Source organism: Barbus barbus (genome assembly GCF_936440315.1).
Source record: "Barbus barbus genome assembly, chromosome: 30".
NCBI lineage: Eukaryota > Metazoa > Chordata > Actinopteri > Cypriniformes > Cyprinidae > Barbus > Barbus barbus.
Window position 1 is genome coordinate 25,762,771 of NC_136758.1, and position 22,430 is coordinate 25,785,200.

Here is a 22,430-nt window from a genome sequence, read left to right on the forward strand (position 1 = left end):
ATGTTGGTTTAATAAACAAGCTTGTTGACACGAACCGTGTTAACGAACCGATTCGCTAACGTGAATCAAACTCTAATATTCCGAAGCACAATAAATGCGCCGTCTAGAGGTCAGTAATCTCAAACCGACTTTGCTTTAGACACTAAAGAAAAAAATTAACAAATAAAACATAGTAAACTTTGAATAGGTTGGTAGTTAATCAAAGCCGAGGCAGGTGTGAATCAAATACTAATATGTGCAAAAACCTTGATTGAGATTATTTTAACAGCATCAATAATCAACACAGATTTCATCAAACTAGTTTGATTTTATTTCATGACTTTAAGCCTACTCTGCACAGACACTCTAATGCTTTTCCCTTGAATTACATTTTGTAAATGTACATTAGAATAATTAAGCAATAAAGCACAGTTAAAGCCTCACATTCCACATAATTTAAACTGGGCCTGAATATCCCAGAACAAAGTGGCTAGAAATAACTGCAACTGCAAATCATCAAAGCATACAACATCAAGAATAATCAAGAAGTGCTTAATACGTCAACCATATCAACACTACCCCACTCTGAACCACTGTTTGGCTTACAACAAAAATGTGATTAAAACTGATGGAATTATTGGAAAACATCAGAAACTAAGCAACAACAAACAAATCAATTAACTGATTTGCCATTAGAACAATTAAATATTGATGCAGGATATTAAACATTAATACATCAACTATTTGAAACCAATTATTAAATATAATTATTAAAAGATGTCCCTTTACATAAATCAAACCTGGGTTGACTATTAAACTTATGAGAAAAACTCCTACCTATCAGCTTTCAATTTCATTTAGATTCCATTCATTGCATAATATACAGTGTGTTAAGTTTGATTCATATATAGTGATACTGTATAAGACATTTTTGGCTAAATTAATGCATACTATATAGTTCGTGCTAAAGTGTCATGGATGATATGAGTACATTTTCAGGTACAACTACAGCACTTTTCTGTCATGTCACGTACATGACAATGACGATATAATATATATGAAAGTAATTTAAAAAATTTCAAACTTTTCTTTTACTGTTAACATTAAAAATCAAATATTCATTCAAAAAGGACATTACTGAGATAATAGACTGCAATAGCACAGTGTGCAAATGATGCAATATAACATAAGACATTTTGTGAAGAAAAAGTTCAATTTAAAAGTTAAATTGATTTTTAAACCATAAAAATGCATTCATTATAGTGGCACAATTTGGAAAATATGATTATAACTTGAATATATTATCTCTGTTTCACTTCATGGAAGTGAGTCACGGGATGAGAACATTCAAACATAAGTTGTTTTTTCCCCCTCTCTAGATTTTCATTGGTTACTGACCACAAACAATAGTCAAAATCTGTCACTTTACAATGATTATACATAGGAAATCCAAATTTGGCACAGAAATCTCAGGTATAAACATAAAAGGAGGTGGGGAAATCAAGGGAAAAAAGAAACCAAGCCCACAGTCTAACATTCATCTTTAGTAATTACCTTCATATTTAAATCACACCATATGCTAATGAAATACATGGAAAAAAATCAATGAAAGTGAATTCATAAATAAAATAATATTCCATCAATACACAAATATTAACTTTTTTTTAGATGTGTACCACCTTTTAGGTGGAACCTTAAATCAGCTTGTACCCGTGTTAACAAAAAGGTACTTTAAAGCACTAAATCTATTGTCGGACCACCTGTCTACGTCTTGTGTACGCTCTGCCTGAGAGTGACCAGATCTCTCGCCTACTAACCGGCATTGCACAGACGTTATGGCAGCAGAGAATGTAATATTTCTCACAATCTGCAATTAACAATAATCTCTTTTTCAGTGATTCTGTTCTCAAGGACAAGATTGCTGGAGAGGTTTTCTATTTAAGTCTCTGAGTTACATTGGCCAAGGCCACAGCAAATGCCTGTACCGCTGAGAATGGATACTGAAAATCCAGGATATATGCATTGCCATCGATTCTGCCAAACTGCATTACCTGTAATAGAGAATTATGGGGTTAGATGCAGGGTAATGGCTGCAGGGTAGATGTTTATTACTCAGAGCCAGTGGTTCTTTATCCTGGTCTTGGGGACACCCCGCTTTGCACATTTCTATGTCTCTCTTATCTGACAAAGAGTTCAATTCATGGAGCTCTCTCCTAATGAGATGGTGATCTGAATCAGATGTGTGAAATAGGGGAGACATGCAAAATGTGCAGAGCAAGGGGTCCCCAGAACCAGGATTAAGAACCACTGCTCAAAGCTACTGATTATGTATGGTGAATATTTGTTAAAGGTGTAATTACTTTGGAACTGCAAAAAATGGAACTGAAAAAAGTATTTTCAAACTGATTTCTCATTTAAATAAAATCACTTACCTGGCGTCCATCAAGCTCAATCTGAAAGTTTTTGGCTGACTCCTGTGTCACCCGTCCTCCAAAGTCAAGCTGGTAAACCTGGGTGGCTTCGTTCCACAATGGCTGCTTGTTGGCCATGACATAGACAAAGCCTTGGCTGCCAAGACTATGATCCTCTCTCTCATTAGCTTTACGACACTTGATTTCCTCAAGTTCCTTTGCTGTACGCAGATTGCGTTTGCTCTTCCATCCTTTCTTGCTGCTCTGGCTTTGGTTCATCAATTCGTCACCACTGATGAAGAGTTCAGGCTCACTCTCGGAGCTATCCTGGAACTCATTTGAGGTCCTACTCAGTTTCTTGGCCTTGTTCAATGGCTCTTTCTGCCCTTTAGGTTTCTTCTTTTCCCTGCTGCCAAGTCTTGGGCTGGAGATCAGGGAATTGAAGTCAGAGAGCGTGCGACTCTCTTTTTTGGATTTCCCTTCAGAAACTCCAGACATATTGGCCTCCTCTGCCCTACTGTCAAGCCTCTTACGTGCCTTCTTGCTGAACCTCTCTGCTCCTTGTGGACTCTCATTGAGAGAGGACTGATCCTGAAAGCTCTCTCCAGATTCTGCAACCACCTCGGAAGTACTCTGATGGTTCAAGAGCTCGACGGGTGGAGGAGGAGGAGGGAGAGGAGGTGGAGGAGGAGGTGGTGGGGGAGGTGGAGGTGGTGGAGGTGGAGAGAGAACCGGCTTCTCCAGGGCCTGATGAGTCTTACTGGGCAATGTGGCAGAATGGTCTGGCATGGGAGGACAAGTGCTGTATGTGCTCCAAGGATGCAAGCTCATTGGATGCAGCTGATGGTTGCTGCATGAGCTAGTCCCTGGGTACATGGGAGGCAGAGTGCAACAACCTAGATTGGTCAAATTTGAGGGATAACCTGGGGGTAGGACTAAGGTTGGGTCTGGTTGGCTGAAAGGGCTAGATGTTACCATGTCATTGGGGCCACGTGATTGTGCAGGACTCTGCAAAGGCTGTAGTTGAGGTCCACCATGCCCTACAACTGATGGGAAGGGTGAAAGGGATAACTGATAGGCTGAAGGGAGGGTCATAGAACTGGGACTGGGGGGAGGCTTTGTTGAAATGACAAAAGGTAGTCGGGTTATGTCTAAGTGCTGTGGTTGGCTAAGTAAAAATGGTGGTGGCTTATGTGGTGGTACTGGAGGTCTGGGCAATAAATTTTGCTCTTGAGGTATCCAGAGTTGTTCTGCTGCAGGAGAGTCCCACTGGTAAGGTGGAGGCCGTTTCACAGTCAAATTTACATCCCCAAGTGTTAAATGCTGCACTGACTTTTCAAGATGGCACTGCTGACTTAGTGTCTCGTCTTCCGTAAAGGCAGAGTTCACATAGACAGTTCTGTCTCTACTGTTGTCAATGGGACTCAGGAGGTTATAGGAGGACTGGGAGGCTAATGGCGAGGCACTTTTGGAGTGCACAATTATCGTGCTGTGTTGGGCCCCTTTTCCAGGTGGAAAGTCTTGCCTTACCATAGTTCCTCCAGCAATTCCACTGCTGTTGGTGCCACCACCAGTGACACTTACACTAGTGCTGCTGCTATTACTGCTACACTGAGTGCATGTATACAAAGACGTAGGTATCCTTGGCTGATAGGAGAGTGTGAGAGAACCATTCATTTTGGATTTAGTCGGTAAAGTCCTCACTGTATCCACCATTTGAGAAACCTTCAGGGTCGGTTCCCTGCGATCACGGCGCAAAGTGGCATGAATCAGACTGCTGTCAATCCTTTGATTGGAACTTCTGATTGTGTTCATTTGGCTAGACGTGTCAGGATAAGGTGGTGGGTCTCCGCTTGGTATGGAATATCTAGGCACTGAGAGGCGACTAAGAGTTGCTGAGCTGTATGGCAACTGGACCTTCTTGTTCTCAGATGAAGTTACTTTCAGTGTGGCGGAGCTGCCCATTCCTTGCATCCCATAGGCATTTTGGTTCCTTAAAAGGCGTCTCCTTGGGCGACACACCTCTTCGACATTTCCGCTGCTGTCAAAAGTAGTGATTCTTTCATAGCCTAGTGGAGCTGGGTACTGGAGGCCAATTGGGTGAAGAGAGAATTCATCCTTAGTTAAACATGGATCTGTTGACAGTGTAGTGCCATTCTCATTGCTAACAAGAAGACCAGGAGGGGCCGTAGTGGGTGCAGCAGCTGCAGCAGATACCACTGTACCTGGGTAAGGTGGTGGAGGGTTTACTTTGCGGATCTGTATCTCAATGGTGTCAGTTTCAATAAATGACTGTGGTCGTGAGGGAATCTTCAGAGGGAGGACTTGTTCACCTCTGTCTGGAGGTTGGTCTGGATGAGGAATTGGAGGCATTAGCTGTAACTGATGCAGGGATAGAGTAGCATACCCTGAAGGTGGATGTTGAAGGGACATTTGCATTTTAAGCTGATGCTGCATTTGCTGATGCTGTCTTTGCATTTGTTGATGCTGCAGCTGTATTTGTTGATGCTGCTGTTGAAGTTGTTGCTGCTGCTGTCTCATTTCTTGTATTTGCTGTCGAATTTGTTGCTGCTGATGTTGCATCTGTTGCTGCTGCTGCTGCATTTGCTCATGCTGAATCTGCAACTGGTGCTGTTGCTGTTGGAATTGATGTTGATGAATTTGTTGTTGATGCTGCTGCACTTGCTGCTGAATCTGTTGTTGCTGCTGTTGGAGTTGCTGCTGTTGCATTTGCTGCTGATGCAGTTGCTGTTGATGTTGTTGCAACTGCTGTTGATGCTGCTGTTGCAGTTGTTGATGCTGCTGTTGCAGTTGTTGTTGATGCTGCTGTTGCAGTTGCTGTTGTTGATGTTGCAGTTGCTGTTGATGCTGCTGTTGCAGTTGCTGTTGATGCTGCTGTTGCAGTTGTTGATGATGCTGCTGTTGCAGTTGCTGTTGATGCTGCTGTTGCAGTTGCTGTTGTTGATGCTGCTGCGTTTGCAGTTGCTGCTGATGTTGCATGTGTTGCTGCTGCAGCGACTGTTGATGCAGCTGCTGTGATTGATGTTGCAATTTCAGATGATGCTGCTGTGGTTGTAATTGCTGTTGATGTTTAGATTGTTGATGGTCTTGTTGCTGCTGTTTTTGTTGACGTTGTTGGTGGGGTTGCTGTGGCAGATGATGTGAAGGAGGAGGAAGAGTTCCACTCAGGATATTACTCATTTCCAGTCCGCTGAAAATCACCTGTCCAGGGTTGGAATATCTGGTTGGAACAGTGTACTGTGCTGTCACTGTGTCCTGACTATGCTCAGATACTGTTGCATTAGCTGCTGCTGCTGTTGCTGCTGCTGTTGCTGCTGCGGCTGCAGCTGCTGCAGTGGCAGTGGCAGTGGGATTGGTAAGGACATCAAGCTGAATATTCTGGTTGGCTAGTAGAGACTGCACTAGGCCTATACTCTGCGTAGGTGACATGGCTTGAGCAGGGCTGTGAATTGGAGCGATGGGGATATTAACTGTGCAAGAAGGACTGTCGGCTGACACTCCTGAGGGTCCCATAACTAGAAATAAGCAGAAACATATTGAGATTTCTTTCTTGTTTTAGTTAAACTATACAGAGACAAAATGTACAAAAATGTTCCACTGATTCTTACCAGGTAAATCATCTTCATCTTCACTGAACACATTGGGATTGAAAACTGGCAGACTCATGAAGTCCAGGGATATTTTACGCACCTCAGGCAAATAAATGGTCATCTGACGAGGTTGCAGGTGCAGCAAACTAGTTTTATAAATAACTGGAACACCATGTCAAGACATATTTTAAAAACATTAAGAACATTATTTAAAATAATTATGTGAAACTGTTTGAATACAAAACCTGACAACATACCTGCTCCCAAGTTAGCTGGCAAAAATGAGGCAAGGCCTACAATCTTAAACTTTGTTCCCCAAATGTTAGAGGTGACCTGGGCCAAGTAATTATGCTGCAAAGCAAATTAAGTGATAGCTATAGAAAATATTCAAGGTCATAGTCGGTTTACTGTAATTTCTCTTCAGAAAAGCAGGAGTTTAAAGAAAATGAGGTGTCTGCTAAGGTCATGCAGAAAATGTGACAAGTGTCTCACTCAGTATCGAGTAGACAAACACAAACAAGGCAATAAATACGAACACTTCCCATATTAATTCTAGGCAAGTAGATTAATATAAAATTATTGCCAAAATTAGCTGGCAAATAAGATGTTAAGTACCTCACTAAAGCCATCAACTGGAAATTCTCTTCGAGTAAGACTCGGAGACCGAACTGGAGGCTTCTTTGGTAATCTAGGAGACCTAGACATTTCTTGAGATATTTGGGCAAGTTTGGGAGACTTTCTTGATTCCATATTAATTCTAGAGAATAAAACATATGAAATTTAACTTGCTATCAAGTAAAATGTAGTTTTTTCGTAACTTAAGTTTTTCAGAAATTTACTGTATTGTGTTTTGTCAAGGTTGTGATGGAACAAACATTTATTTTAAGTTTCAGGCACTGTGTAATATTGTGTGAATTTTATATTCAACAGTACCTTATATGTTTAGAGTACCTAGGAAGCTTAGGAGACCTGTTTCCTCTAGAAAGTTTGGGTGACTTTCGCCCAACCCACTCATCGCTCAACTCAATATCGCTTGAGTCTGAGCAGTTACAGCTGTCAGTCATATAGGAGATCATGCCATTTACACAGACCTCATCTGAAATACAAGATTAGATCAAATTAAAGATCAGCTTTTAAAGACCAGAACATTAAATACCAATGCATTTACACATTAAGCTTGAGTTTAAAGTGTACATGATGAGCAACAGTCCATATAGCAGTACCTGCTTTAGCATCCATTTTTGGGTCCATAATAACAAACTCTGGTCGCAGTTTGCTGATGCGACGACCCTTGAGAATAGGCACCAAACCTCCCAGGTGTTCCAGATAGAGGGTATAACAGGGGCCTCCTGCTTCTAGATTCTCCTCTGAACGTTTCATAGTGCAGTGCAGGCGCTCATTCCCTGATGTTGGATAGCTCACAAAATCTCGGATGTTATTTGGATCAGGGATTGGTGGCTGGTGAGATGAAAAAGATTATGCATTAAGTTCAATGCATACATTAGCGTACATCAAAAACTTAACTTGCTTCTTTTGTACCTTGATAGTTGGAATGAAAGCAGTGGTAACATAGGAACAGAGGAGTGAAGGCATGTTCAGTTTTCCCACATCTCTCTCCTCTTTAAGAGCACTGGCAATGCCCTGCTGACATAGAAGCTGCAGGCTGGCCACACGATGCTCCACACGCACTACGTACAGGGCTGGACCACAGGCCAGAAACAGACGCGAGTCCCTGTGACCCCAGCAAATCGTGGTGATGGGCCTCTAAAATAAAATTATATTTAAATTATATATAGTTTATTTATTATTTTATGTAGGGTGTTGTTTATATAAGTGGTTCTCATGTGGTGAGACATAACTTCAAATGGGTTGCAGCACTGTTCTGAGACAGCAAGGGAGAAACAGCTAAATATCAATATGTTATTATTTTACACTGGTCTTCAGTGTCATATGATCCTTCAGAAATAATCATAATATGCTGATTTGGTGCTTAAGAAACAATAGTATTATCAATGTTGAAAACAGCTATATTATATATATATATATATATATATAATATAGTATAATATAGCTAGATATAGATATATTTGTAATACTTTTATTCAGCAAGGACACATTAAATCATTAAAAAATTATCATTAAAATGTGAGCCATTGCTGTTCTTTTTAACATTCTATTCATCAGAGACTATTGAAAAAAATGTATCACTGTTACAACAAAAATATTAATCAGCAAAAACTGTATTCAACACTGCTAATAATAAGAACCGTTATTAATAATTTAGCACCCAATCAGGATATTAGAATGATTTCTGAAGGATCATGTAACACTGAAGACTGAAGTCATAATGCTGAAAATTAAGCTTTCCCCATCACAGGAATAAATTATATTTTTAAAGGGTTACTCCATCCCAAAATGAAAATTGTGTCACTAATCACTTATACCAGCGGTCTCAAACTCAATTCCTGGAGGGCCGCAGCTCTGCAGAGTTTAGCTCCAACCAGCTCTAAATCACACCTGCTTGTAAGTTTCTAGTGATCCTGAAGACCTTGATGAGCTGGATCAGGTGTGTTTGATTAGGGTTGGAGCTAAACTGTGCAGAGCTGTGGCCCTCCAGGAATTGAGTTTGAGACCAGTGACTTACACCCATGTCGTCACAAACCCGTAAAAGCTTTGTTCGTCTTTGGAACACAATTTAAGATATTTTGGATGAAAACCAGGAGGCTTGGGACTGGCCCATTGACTGCCAAACAATTTGCACTGTCAAGGCCCAGAAAAGTATTAAAGACATCGTCAGAATAGTCCATCTGCCATCGGTGGTTCAATCTGAATTTTTTGAAACGACGAGAATACTTTTTGTATGCGGGTTAGGGTTAGGAAAAAGCGTAAATAAACATAGAAGACGTATCCGTGTGGTGCGGCTGACACAGAACAGAATAGCGTACACTCTCCAAAATGGCACTATGGTGATGTGGAGGAGACAAATTGTTGAATAAAGTTGTTATTTTTGTTTTCTTTGCATACAAAAAGTATTCTCAGCGCTTCATAAAATTCAGATTGAACTACTGATGGCAGATTGACTATTCTGACAATGTCTTTAATGCTTTTCTGGGCTTTGACAGTGTTATGTACTTGGCAGTCAATGGGACAGTCACAAGCCTCCCAGTTTTCATCCAAAATATCTTAAATTCTGTTCCAAGGACGAACAAAGCTTTTACGGGTTTGGAACGACATGGGGATAAGAGATTTATGACAAAATTTTCATTTCGGGGTGGAGTAACTCTTTAAATATTTTCAAATAGAAAACAGTTGCTTTAAATTGAAATACTATTTCATAATATTAGAGTTTACTGTATTTCTGATTAAAAATGCAACCTTGGTTACTGAGCATAAAAGATTTCTTTCAAAAACATAAAAAAAACGTAATTATTCCAAACTTTTGACTGATATATGCTTAAACTGTTAAACGATGACTGGTTACAGCTCACTTGGGCCGGAGTTTCTAAAGTGTATATATGTTCCCCTTGGACATTGTAAAACTTGACAAGGGCATTCCTCATTAAAGAGGCACAGGCTGAGTCAGTGGGCAGGCCGTGTCTCTCCATCCCGGCCACTGCCAGCAGGTCTCCCTGAGAGCACCACTGTACCTCCACATCTGAAATACACAAGTTTGTCCAGTCAGAATACAGTATGATGTGTGGCTCTGCCACAGAGGATCAGCATTTTTACTGAATTACTTGATAGGCGTAACCAGAAGTTCCTAAACCATGAAAAACCTTGTTACTAAAAAAATTTTATCAACAGCACGCCACAGATGCACATTATGTTAAAAATAACTTGGAATATCATGTTAATAATCATCCAGTGGCAGTTATAAAACACATACTTGGTAATTTATTTATTGCAAAAACAACGCTGTTTTACCTTTCAGTCCTGAGCGTATAATGTTAGGTGAAAGGTCATCATAGTTGTTCATCAAACTAATGTCTCCTGATATGAAGCTGACCGTGAGCAGTGGTTTGAGATTTTGCACTTGAAAGGAAACATGGTTTTATAGTTAATAACATTCAGAAAGTCAAATACTCATCACTGCCTTGCAAAGATCCATAAAAATGAATAACATTTTGTGTATGTTTAAAAATAAATATCCAAAGCGGAGCTTTATGGTTCTTTAGAAAAAACTTGGAACTTGGAAAAAACACAATAAGGCTTCACTTTTCTTTCATTAATGGATAATGCATGCAATGCACTGGTCTTAAAAACCTATTATGTAATCTCAAAAATGTTGTAATCGCCAAGAGACTCAAGAATACAGTGAAAAAACTGCTTGACTTTTAATTTAGATGCAAAATTATCGCTCAGCTTTTTATATATACAAGTATGCCCAACTTCATCTGCATACATACAGAATACTCACTCAGCTCAATATACTGCACACTATGTATTGCAGTATATAGCATACTAACTAACTGATTGCTTTTATCGTCATAAAATTATATTATCGTCCAGAGCTAATCTGCTAAATGTGCCTATAAAGGCGTGAGGATAATAAGATATTATCAACAACAAGATGTTACAGCTCACAGAGACTGTAACATCTTATATCAGTTTCTGTGAGGATATGCGCATTCCTAACAGGACTCATCTAATCTACAACAATGACAAACCATGGTTCACTGCAAAACTCAAGACACCTCCGTCAGGCCAAAGAATGAAGGATATCACCAGTTACAAGTCACCATCCCCCAGTTCTGTGGAGAATCAACACCTGGAAGACGACTTGAACAAGTTCTTTTGTCGTTTTGAAAGATCACCCCACACCCGCCCTGAACACCTCTCCACACAACCATTCACACCTCCAGCAACCCCTCTCTCCCCCACACCTACGATTCAAATCAGCGAAGATGATGTGTGCCAGGTCTTCAGGAAAAACAAAAGAAGGAAAGCACCAGGCCCAGACGGTGTGTCACCAGCCTGTCTAAAAACCTGTGCTGACCAGCTGGCCCCCATCTTCACACAGATCGTCAACAGATCACTGGAGCTGTGTGAAGTCCCCTCATGCTTCAAATGCTCCACCATCATCCCCGTCCCAAAGAAACTAAAAATTACTGGACTTAATGACTACAGACCTGTGGCCCTAACGTCTGTAGCCATGAAATCATTTGAAAGACTGGTTTTGGCTTATCTGAAGGACATCACTGGACCCTTACTGGACCCCCTGCAGTTTGCCTACAGAGCAAATGTGGATGATGCAGTCAACATGGGACTGCACTTCATCCTGCAGCATCTGGACAGACCAGGGATTTATGTGAGGATCCTGTTTGTGGACTTCAGCTCTGCTTTTAACACCATCACCACGGAAACCCTTCAGAATAAACTAACCCAGTTCTCCGTCTCCACCTCCGTCTGCCAGTGGATCAACAGCTTCCTGACAGACAGACAGCAGTTAGTAAAGCTTGGTAAATTCACATCCAGCACTCGAACCATCAGCACTGGAGCTCCTCAGGGCTGCGTACTCTCCCCACTGCTCTTCTCCCTCTACACCAACGACTGCACATCTAAAGACCCCTCTGTCAAGCTCCTGAAGTTTGCAGACGACACCACACTGACCGGCCTCATCCAGGACGGTGACGAGTCTGCTTACAGACAGGAGGTTACGGAGCTGGCTGTCTGGTGCAGTCTTAATAACCTGGAGCTTAACACGCTCAAAACTGTGGAGATGATAGTGGACTTCAGGAGAAAGCCCCCTGCTCTCCCCCCACTCACCATCATGAACAGCACTGTGACTGCAGTGGAGTCATTCAGATTCCTGGGCACCACCATCTCTCAGGACCTGAAGTGGGAGATTCACATAGACCCCACTGTCAGGAAGGCCCAGCAGAGGTTGTACTTTCTTCGCCCGCTGAGGAAGTTCAACCTGCCACAGGAGCTGCTGAAACAGTTCTACTCTGCCATCATTGAATCCATCCTCTGCACTTCAATAACTGTCTGGTTCAGCTCAGCTACCAAGTCTGACCTCAGAAGACTACGGAGGGTAGTCCGGACTGCTGAGCGAATCACTGGTACAACCCTCCCCACTCTCCAATAACTGTACTTATCCAGAGTGAGCAAAAGGGCTGGTAAAATCACTATGGACCCCTCACACCCAGCACACTCCCTCTTTGAAGTGTTACTGGTCGACGCTACAGAGCTCTGTGCACCAGAACGACCAGACACAGGAACAGTTTCTTCCCTCAGGCTATCCATCTCATGAACACTCAACAATAAACGTGGAACACACAACTATAATACACTATCCATTCACCACACTCACTAATTTTATCTTTATTTTCTCATTTCTAATTTGCACATACTTGACCTGTACATACATAGTTGTTTATATTATATATTGTGTTTTTGCTGCTTTGTACATTGCCTTTTGGTTAATTGTTGTTATTCTTTTATTATCTGTGTCCTGTCCTGTTGCTGTCTTTCTGTTGCACTTTGGAGCTTCTGTCACTACAACAAATTCCTTGTGTGTGTAAACATACTTGGCCAATAAAGCTCGTTCTGATTCTGATTCTGATTCTGAACATGATGATTTTCTGTAGAGCTGCATTGAAACAATGTGTTTTGTGAAAAGTGCTAAACAAATAAATTTGACTTGACTTTATTTAAGAGTATAAAGTACCTTGAGCTGGAGTAGGGTCATCAGAGTCTGTATCGCTCTCAGTGCTGTCCTCCACCAGGAAGTTTGGGCAGTTCCAAGACATGCTGACTATGCCATCTGACTCATGCAGAAGAACATGGGCAAGCATACGGCCGTGGCAGTCCATCACTATGACTTGCCCGTCTGCTGTTCCAAAAAGCACCTAGGGAGATTAAATGAATGCAAACACCAAATTAGGGAAACTCAGGCATCGGTCCAAGTCATTTCATCATTTGCAAACAACCTGTTGGCAACAAATGCACTTTTGCCTCAGTTTAATGAGGCAACAGCAAAGAGTTACCTGCTGGTCATCAGGGGTCCAGATTCCACAGGTGATCTGGCTCTCCAGATTGATCTCAGATGACCAGTGTCTCTGACCGCTCACTGAACCCACCAGGACAAAACCATCCCTGTAGGCGATTAAGGCCTGTGTACCATCATGTGACCAGGTGAAGTCACTCACCTAGATGACAAACCACTAGTTCACTGAGCAGTTCATGTTAGAATAATAGCTGATTTTAATCGTCTTGATTCTATTAGAAAAGGGCCAGAAGTTGGAAAATTTCACTAAAAGACACATTATCTTTTCTGATTCTGAGTTTGAATTTAAGTTAAGAAATGTACAACCCGAACTCCAAAAATGTTGGGACGTTTTTTCAAATTTGAATAAAATGAAAACTAAAAGAACTTCAAATATTGAGCCAATATTTTATTCACAACAGAACATATATAACATAACAAATGTTTAAACTGAGAAAATTTTACAATTTTATCCATAAAATTAGCTCATTTCAAATTTGATGCCTGCTACAGGTCTCAAAATAGTTGGGACGGGGGCATGTTTACCATGGTGTAGCATCTCCTCTTCTTTTCAAAACAGTTTGGAGACGTCTGGGCATCGAGGTTATGAGTTTCTGGAGTTTTGGTGTTGGAATTTGGTCCCATTCTTGCCTGATATAGGTTTCCAGCTGCTGAAGAGTTTGTGGTCGTCTTTGATGTATTTTTTGTTTAATGATGCACCAAATGTTCTCTATAGGTGAAAGATCTGGAATGCAGGCAGGCCAATTCAGCACCTGGACTCTTCTACTACGAAGCCATGCTGTTGTAATAGCTGCAGTATGTGGTTTTGCATTGTCCTGCTGAAATACACAAGGCCTTCCCTGATTTAGACGTCATCTGGAGGGAAGCATATGTTGCTCTAAATCCTTTATATACCTTTCAGTATTCATAGTGCCTTCCAGAACATGCAAGCTGCCCATACCATATGCACTTATGCACCCCCATTCCATCAGAGATGCTGGCTTTTGAACTGAATGCTGATGACACGCTTGAAGGTCTCCCTCCTCTTTAGCCCGGAGGACATGGCGTCCGTGATTTCCAACAAGAATGTCAAATTTAGACTCGTCTGACCATAGAATAATTTTCCACTTTGAAACTGTCCATTTTAAATGTGCTTCAGGACCATGTTCACATATGGTTTCCTTTTCGCATGATAGAGCTTTAGTTGGCATATGTAGATGGCACGGCGGATTGTGTTTACCAACAGTGGTTTCTGGAAGTATTCCTATTTAGCCCATTTAGTAATGTCAATGACAGAATCATGCCGATGTGTGATGCAGTGTTGTCTGAGGGCCCGACGACCACGGGCATCCAACAAAGGTCTTCGGCCTTGTCCCTTACGCAAAGAGATTTCTCCACTCTTTCACTGATTGGAGAGCCTCTGCCCATCTTTACTGCTGAAAGACATCCCTTTTATAGCTAATCATGTTATAGACCTGATGTCAATTAACTTAATTAGTTGCTAGATGTTCTCCCAGCTGAATCTTTTCAAAATTTCTTGCTTTTTCAGCCCTTTGTTGCCCCCGTGCCAACTTTTTTGAGTCTTTTAGTTTTCATTTTATTCAAATAAAAAAAACAACAACATCCCAATATTTCCAGAATTCGGGTTGTAATAATGAACTACATTTTGTTTTCTGTTTTATAACTATGAGTAATTTTGGACAATAATCCCCAGTGATGAATAACATGAGAAAGTGGCATGGCAAAAGGAAATAATTTAATCATTATATCATACTTTACTTTATTTGCATTATCTTACTATAAACCCTACTGTATAATTTTTTATATATAAGACCTCTAAATTATCAGAATGTTCAAAACTGAAAGACAAAAAAACTACTTTTTTCAAGATTTTTATTCAAGATTTTTCATTATTTTGTTTAAAATGTTCAATTTAAAGAAATCTGACTATTATTTAATATTTTAGGCTTTACAAGGTTAATAATGCATTTAAGATAATGCATGTTTTATCAAAACATATTAGTAAGTTTAAGAATATTGACATGACATATGAAAATACATTGACATTTAGGACAGATTAAAAAATAAGCATGGAATACTAACATACCTGAGCACCTCTGTCATTCACCAACTCTACAGACCATCTTCCTTCATACTGGATCCACACAAATATCCCTCCCTCCATGTCACACGTTGCAAGCTTCTGAAACGGTTCATTCCATCTAACAAGGACAACCTATACAAGAACAGCACCATGGGAATGAAGTTCTAGCAGAAAGAGTACATGCTACTCATGCATAGGATGGCAAATTGACAAATAGATGGTCATTTTAGCTCAACTTAGAAGTTTTTACCTCATATAAGATTTATCAAAACATACACTGTAAAAATTGTCAGAATTTTGAAGGTAAAGATCAAAAATACAACGGTAAGTCCTCTTACTATATGGTGAAAAACTGTAATAGTTCTAATAGGACATTTTATATATACCGTTTTTGGAAGTCATCTTACAATTTACAATGATAAACCATAAACTGACATTCCCAGAATTCTCTGTGTGACAGCTCACATCTGATTTTTATTGGCATAACTGTTTCCTTCTGAGTTTTTCTTATCAGAAGTTTAAATGAGGGTTTTAGCCAACATCTTACATTATTACTGTTTATTGCATTATTTTAATGTTAAGGTGTTTTGTATTTGTGTGTATAGCATTGTTCACCTTTTAAATGTTAGCATATACCTCAGTTTGTGGAAGAACTAACTTTGACCCATCATGTGGCTGTTGGTAGCAAAACAAAAAATCTAAAGAAGAGGCAAACTCCCACCTCACTGTTATGACCCCGTAAATTGAAGTTGATTCGTTGTGGGGTATTTCTGTCCCTTCTACAGTGACTAGACGTGAACGTCACACCCACAACACCCCTGGCGTTCCCAGTGGCCAGCCAACCCTCCTCATAGTAGCGCTTCCTGCAAACCGGCTTCTCCTTCTCACTTTTGGGAACCCTCCCTTTCCATGATAGGCAGAGGATGTTGGAATCACTGCAGAGGACCGGACCATGTTCCACCGCAGCCAACATCCCTACAGACTGACCAGGCTACAGGTATAGAGGGAGATGACAGGGAGTTAATGCTGAAATATTTAAAATCTATAATTTTTTAATGATAATTAAGTTATATTAGAATATGTACATATTCATTCAGCAAATGGGTAGTTAGGCAGGGAAAGCTTATTTTTACAAACTCAGAACAAAAAAAAGTACAATAGTTGTCACTAAGGCAGTAATTGTACTAATATGTACCTTTAAGGCACTAATATAAAGGTAAATAAGGTATAAAAATGCACGTTTGAAAAAGGGTACGACTCCAGTGACAGCTTTTGTGCTTTTTTTTACGCTTTTAGTCTATAGCACATTTAAAACATATTGGTAATTCAAACTGATTAACATAAAAAGAATTTAAGCATAACGATAAACTAATAAATAAAAGTAAAAGTAAAATATAAAAATTTAGCATGGAAATTTTTTTCTTCAGAATCAAAAATTGATTCTGAAAGTGTGTATTTTAAATGCTGTAACTGTTCACCATAGTAAATCAACATTATTTCAATATGTTAAAATACCTTCTCCTATAAAAATTTAACAAGCACAAGAAATGTAAGCCATTAATAGTTGGATCTGAAAATTAACAGCCTGTTTGAAAAATATTTTTATAATTTTTACAATTCAAGTTTGTGTTGCTAGTGGAACAGAAATCACATCTAATACCATGAAAACTGCAAAAACATGCTTAATAATTCTAAATGAATTAAACAAAAAAAATGAGTTTATAATGGTTTAAGATAGAATATAGATGGAATGTCACTTGCAAAAACTTTAACATTATCTGTCAAATTTCTGTTTCCAAAATGAAATACAACTGTATTAAAGAACATATATGCTTTCGATGCACCAGAAAACAGAATGGAAAATGTAGTTTCTGAAAATACTTACCTCTTCATAGTCCCTGGACATTATTGGTCCGAATTCCGTCTTTGAAGGAGTGCTCCATTTTGCTTGCTTATTCAAAAAATGTGCAGTACAACCTGAGAATGCTTGACTGACAGATGTGTCTTAAGAAAAAGTATGACTAATATCAGGCCATTATAGTCTGAGACTATGAGCAATGCAGTCTGTTCTATTTCTGTTCAACAAAATAAGGTGAATTACGTCTAAATCAAAAGGCAAGGCCTATTGCAGTTTATCCTCATTATACAAAACCAGCTTTCAGTCTTCGGTAGTTCAGGATTTCTATGCAAAGAGAAAACACACATACACACACACAAATGCATTTATTTATATGAAAAAGCCATATATCATTTGCAGATTGAAAAGCAAGAACAAGCCACATGAGACAAGCTCTGCATGCAGAATCATTTAAAGGCATTTCATTTCTCTCTCTGAGTTGACATTGGTCCCGTTACGTCACAGGACGTTTAAAGCCCCTGCAATTCATGCTTTATACTCAGAATAACGCAACAGAAATTATGCATTGAAGCATCTGTATAAAAAAGCATGCATACATGCAAAAAAAAAAAAAGATACAGAAAATTCTGCACAACTAAGGATGAGGCAGCTCGCAGGCGTCATGGCAACAGGGATGTGATGATGGCTGAATTTTAATGACACCCAACCTAAGACTTCATAACTGATATTTTCCAATAGAAATATTATTTTTTCCATGCGTTTCTCTTAGGCTTAACAATATATATTAAATTTCGTTTAAAACATAATCTCACTGTTAAACTACTATACAATCAATATATAAAATATCCATATAGGGCTGTCGAATCATAACGAGCTCAGTTTCACACATCTGCTTATATAAGAACTGTGGCAGGTAATTAAGGTAATTAGGCTGGATGCAGATCAACTATGGTTGCCACCTACACTCGTGAGATAATTACACAACCATCCAGTATACAACATTGACTATTACTGTGACATTCCAAAGAAATAAAATAAGAACAATGTGAGCCAACAAGAAAACAATTAATTCGAGTACTAAAATAAAAATTCTGCATTCATTTCTATCAGCAAACTCACCTCTATCAACTCGCTCTCAATGCGTCTAAATGGTAGCCAGATGCTCACTGGAGATTTCACCCCACAGAACATTAAAGTCAATGCAGCGGGATGCTGTGCATTGGCGCAAAATACTCCCTAAATGAGGGATTTTTCGGCGTGCGAAGGCAACCCGCGCTCTGACGGAATGGTGCTGTGGATCACATGACTGCCAACCCCATCCAGAGATAGTATACAACAAATGTGGTTTACAGGCAAAGTGGACTGATATAAATCACCAGTCTTCACTATTATTTTGCCATACGTATTAAGATGCAGGAAACTGAATAATGCAAAGGTTCACTGAGAAAAGAAAGCACACATTTTAAAGACTGTACTATTAAAGCAAGTTACTAGAATATTCATGTTTTTTCATCCATTAAAAAAGCATTTAAAAAATCATTGATACGTGGTTACTTAAATACATAGCCGCCATGAACCTTGTTCATCACAAATATTTGTTTTTTGGTGTATCGTTTGGGACAGGTGTTGCACATCATTCACGCAAACGACTCGTTCCCCACAAATGACAATATTTTTTTCATCAATTTCCTAAAATGCTGAAATCATCTTATTAAGGCGTTCTGTAAACGCACAAAAACGACAGCCTAAGTTTAATAACAGTTTCGAGAAACTGCAGGTGAATAGGGTAACAAAAAAAACTAATAGATATCACCTTAATTACCTAGTTGATTGATTACATTGATAATTGCAAACATTTTTTGTATTACAAGCTTTCTAAAATGTTAGGTTTAAATATGCAAATGAGGCATTATTTAATTAAATATGCACTAATTTGCATACATTTCTAGAGCAAAAATCTAAACACTGTATGAAGTTGGTTTCAAAATTCTTATTTCATTTTATTGACATATTAAGTCAAACGTTTTTACAGAGGAAATCTCATTTTGTCACTCCATAATACTTAGAACAGACAGAAAACAATACATTTTCACAATGTTTTGGAAAATAAAATGTTGTATAATCAAGCAAATTATATATGAACAAATCCCTTGTTTAAAACCTTGAGGATATAGGAATAAAGATGCAAAGTTTGGTGTGTGTAAGTGCTGCTGAAGTGGAGATATATGGCTCAATAAAACTCATTTTGAGAAAACGGCCTTTAAAAATATGTATTGTAATTGAAATCTATTGACACGAATAAATAAAGTGCTATTGAAGAAACACTTAACAGTGTCTTTTGGATGTTTTCTTTCCACTAGTCTGAAAAAATACTTTATGAAAAACCAAAAAGCCCAAAATCTAAAATGAAAAAATTGTGTTTTTGCCTGCAGTGTCTCCCCTTAATAATGTTCAGTTGATTCACGAGTAAGTTCAGGCTCAAAACACCGATTCGTTCAGTCAAATGGGCGTATCAGTTCAGTAGCCCAACCAATGAAATGCTCCTTCACAGCCCGCGCTCGATGGCTATTGGCTTGTACTATAGTCAGTGTTTGAAGTCACTTCAAGGGAAGTGAGCAAATTCAGTGTGCATACTGTGCAAATGAACGATTTGACCAGCTCCAAGACAACTGCCCTACAAATACAGGTTCTGTAAAATGTGACCCTGGTCTTAAGTGTCAATTTTTCAAAATTGAGATTTATACATCATCTGAAAGCTGAATAAATAAGCTTTCCATTGATGCATGGCGTGTTATGATAGGACAGAGATATAACTATTTGAAAATCTGGAATCTGAGGGTGCAAAAAAAAGAGAACAATACCATATTGAAAAGATTCCCATGAGGTCTTCTTCTGTACTTTCTGCCGTTCCTAGTGTGTATGGTTAGACAAAAATATATACAAGTATACAATATTCTTTAGCTTACCATGAAATTGGCATTCTTTTAAAAAAAGGTTTTGTGCAGTATGTACTGTGGTATATGAATACAGCAATCATTCAGTACTATGGTCTGATTCAAAGTAGTATACATATCTTTAGTCAGACATGTGTCCCATTGACCAATGTTGACTACTTTGTGAAACTCGATGCTAATGATGCAATAATCTGTTTTTTTTTCTTTCATTTGTGTTTTGCTTTACTTCACTGCTTCAATTCAATAAGCAAACACCCCAAACCAATACTGGCTAGAGAATGTAAAGATTCAGATGCACTAAAGCATCTGTTATTTTTAATGCCCGGGTTTATCCTAAGAAACACAAAAATAATTCAATTCAACATTTTTACATCAATGCATGAAAGGGTTACTTTATAATAAGGTTCAATCTGTTAACATTAATTAACTACATTAGATAACATAACCAAACAATAAAAATATTTTTAAAGCAATTATTAATGTTAATTTCAACATTTACTTATACATCCTAAACTACTTGTATTATAAACTCGGCATTGTGTGTTACGACTATTGTTGACTCTTTGACGAACAGCTTCCATCTTTGTAAGTGACTTTGGATAAAAGCGTCTGTGAATTATTAAAATCAAACATATCTTTTGTATTTATTCATATTTTTAATGAACCTGAGCTGACATGAACTAGCAATGTACAGTTGTATTTTAATTACCTAACGTTAACAAAGTTTAAAGAATACTAGTAAATGTATTGCTCATTGTTAGTTAATGCATCAACTAATGGCAGCTTATTGTAAAGTGTTACCCATGAAAGTAATGCAAATGAGTGTTAAATCAGGATCGCTGTCAAATCAGAACAAGCCTTTCCTTTATTTCTTCCCCCTTTTGTCCCCCATTTAATCTGTGTTTTGGGATTTATGTACAATCCTTTGCAAGTCCTTTGTCTCTTATCACAGTGCAGTCAGGTACAGGACTCTTGAAAGATGTGAATGACACTGTCATATGCAGGTGGTGGAGTCTGTCTGGGTAGGAAACCTCTCAGACTGCCCTTCCCCAGCCAGAAGGACTCTGCTGGTTCTGCACTAAATGGATCTGTAATGTTAGGAAGCAATGCAGCTTGGTTATCATCCTCTGTCTCTTCACCGGTCTTCTTAGGCTTTTTTGGTGGCGGCCGGAAAGTGGAGTTCTGAAAGCTGGGGCTTCTACCCAGCAGCTCGTTGGGGTCTACGGAGGTCTGTCTGTGGAGGTTCAAAACCGCTCTTCCCGCATATTCACTGTTCTTGTCGAAGCCGTGACTCTTGTAGTGTCTGAGGTGGCAGTGCTGGTTACGTGAGCCTTTAGATTCTGACGACTGGGTTTGACATCTGGTGATCCTGACCGAAGCTCTCCGTCTTGACATCCAAGTAAGGAGGAAGAAAATCAAGACCCCGATGAGAAGACCAATCAATATCGACAAGCAGAATGCCAGGATGAGCTCCTCTGGATGGAAAGGTTATTGAATTTTGAGTATATAATATTATTATAATATATATAAAATACAATTTTAAAAACATATTGAATAATTGAGTTCAATGTTTACTTAAAGTTATACACACACCGAGATAATTGAAAATATTTCAGTCTTTCTACTTAAATATTTCATGTTTAATTTAATGTTACTTGCTGTTTCTTTATAATTATTAGTGAAATTTACTTGCAATTTCTAATATGAAAATTGTTTTTATACCTTTTTTTTTGTATGCATGCATGCATGCCTAACTTTGTATAATCTACATTTAGAACAAATGAACAATGCTGGGAAAATAATAGAATAGAATAGAATAGAATAGAATAAATAGAAAATTATTGCTTAGGAGTTGCATTTCTACAAACCATTCTGAATATTGAATCATCATATATTTCTATCTCCACACAGTTTATAAAAGTGAAATTTACACTATGCTGACTGAAGCAATCTAATAAAACAAATGCACAACAATTCTTACCAAAATCAATAGGTTTAAGTATTTCCCAAATCACATTTGTTTCATTTGAAGCCATAATAGTTAGCAGAAGCATGTCAACATGCAGCCAAACTCTCACTCCGAGCACACAGGAACTGTTCACTGTATTTCTCAGGGAATATGGCACTTTTTTTGTTTGCATGTGAACGGGAACTTTGTCGTCATTCTTCCTGCCTCTTTACTTGTATAATTAGCAAGTGCTAGGCTTATCTGTTCAGGACAGAAATCCAGAGGAACAAGGCTGTTTCCTCTTGCATCATTTCCTTTGTTTCAATGGATACAATACAATGGCTTCTTCACCCCATTATATTATAATAGACCAACTTACACCTTTCAGCACTTTAATTTTCTTCTTTTGCTGTAGATTTGTTCTGAGATTGAGTGAAGATTAAACAAATACTTATGTTAGATAAAACTGAACAACACATTTCTGAAGTTTTGATTTGACACAGTTTCCAGAAGAAAATGAAAACGCCCAGGTGATAAGTTCTCAGCTGTCAGAGGGAATATCCTTACTGCCCTACTA

General features: G+C 38.7%; 2 protein-coding genes across 3 annotated transcripts; both read right to left on the bottom strand.

Annotated features, from left to right (window-relative positions):
- Nucleotides 1–1,913: 1,913 nt before the first annotated feature.
- tulp4b (TUB like protein 4b) lies at nucleotides 1,914–16,999 on the bottom strand (the record flags this gene model as incomplete). 2 transcript variants are annotated; one of them, XM_079385973.1, is made up of 15 exons in its annotated part: nucleotides 1,914–2,030; nucleotides 2,412–5,926; nucleotides 6,020–6,163; nucleotides 6,259–6,352; nucleotides 6,617–6,758; nucleotides 6,953–7,097; nucleotides 7,225–7,459; nucleotides 7,541–7,765; nucleotides 9,490–9,656; nucleotides 9,926–10,033; nucleotides 12,672–12,852; nucleotides 12,991–13,152; nucleotides 15,097–15,225; nucleotides 15,815–16,084; nucleotides 16,979–16,999. In XM_079385973.1, the coding sequence occupies 15 exons, from the start codon at nucleotides 16,997–16,999 to the stop codon at nucleotides 1,914–1,916; spliced, it is 5,655 nt and encodes a 1,884-aa protein (XP_079242099.1). The 2 variants fall into 2 exon arrangements, with proteins under 2 accessions (XP_079242099.1, XP_079242100.1); XM_079385974.1 differs by lacking the exon at nucleotides 16,979–16,999 and having other exon boundaries at nucleotides 2,412–5,333; nucleotides 5,505–5,926; nucleotides 15,815–16,078.
- A 1,928-nt stretch (nucleotides 17,000–18,927) lies between these two features.
- On the bottom strand, nucleotides 18,928–22,002 carry LOC306850312 (myc target protein 1 homolog). Its single transcript, XM_079385880.1, has 2 exons — nucleotides 21,887–22,002; nucleotides 18,928–21,380 (listed from the first exon to the last, which is right to left on the bottom strand). The coding sequence occupies exons 1-2, from the start codon at nucleotides 21,957–21,959 to the stop codon at nucleotides 20,863–20,865; spliced, it is 591 nt and encodes a 196-aa protein (XP_079242006.1). The 5' UTR covers nucleotides 21,960–22,002; the 3' UTR covers nucleotides 18,928–20,862.
- Between the last annotated feature and the right edge of the window lie 428 nt (nucleotides 22,003–22,430).

What these genes read in the sequence shown, in the direction of transcription:
- LOC306850312 (XM_079385880.1), bottom strand. Translation starts at nt 21,959, where the DNA reads ATGCTTCTGCTAACTATTATGGCTTCAAATGAAACAAATGTGATTTGG. An exon ending in ACTTAAACCTATTGATTTTG is followed by an intron (nt 21,381 to 21,886) that starts GTAAGAATTGTT and finishes CTTTCCATCCAG; the next exon opens with AGGAGCTCATCCTGGCATTC.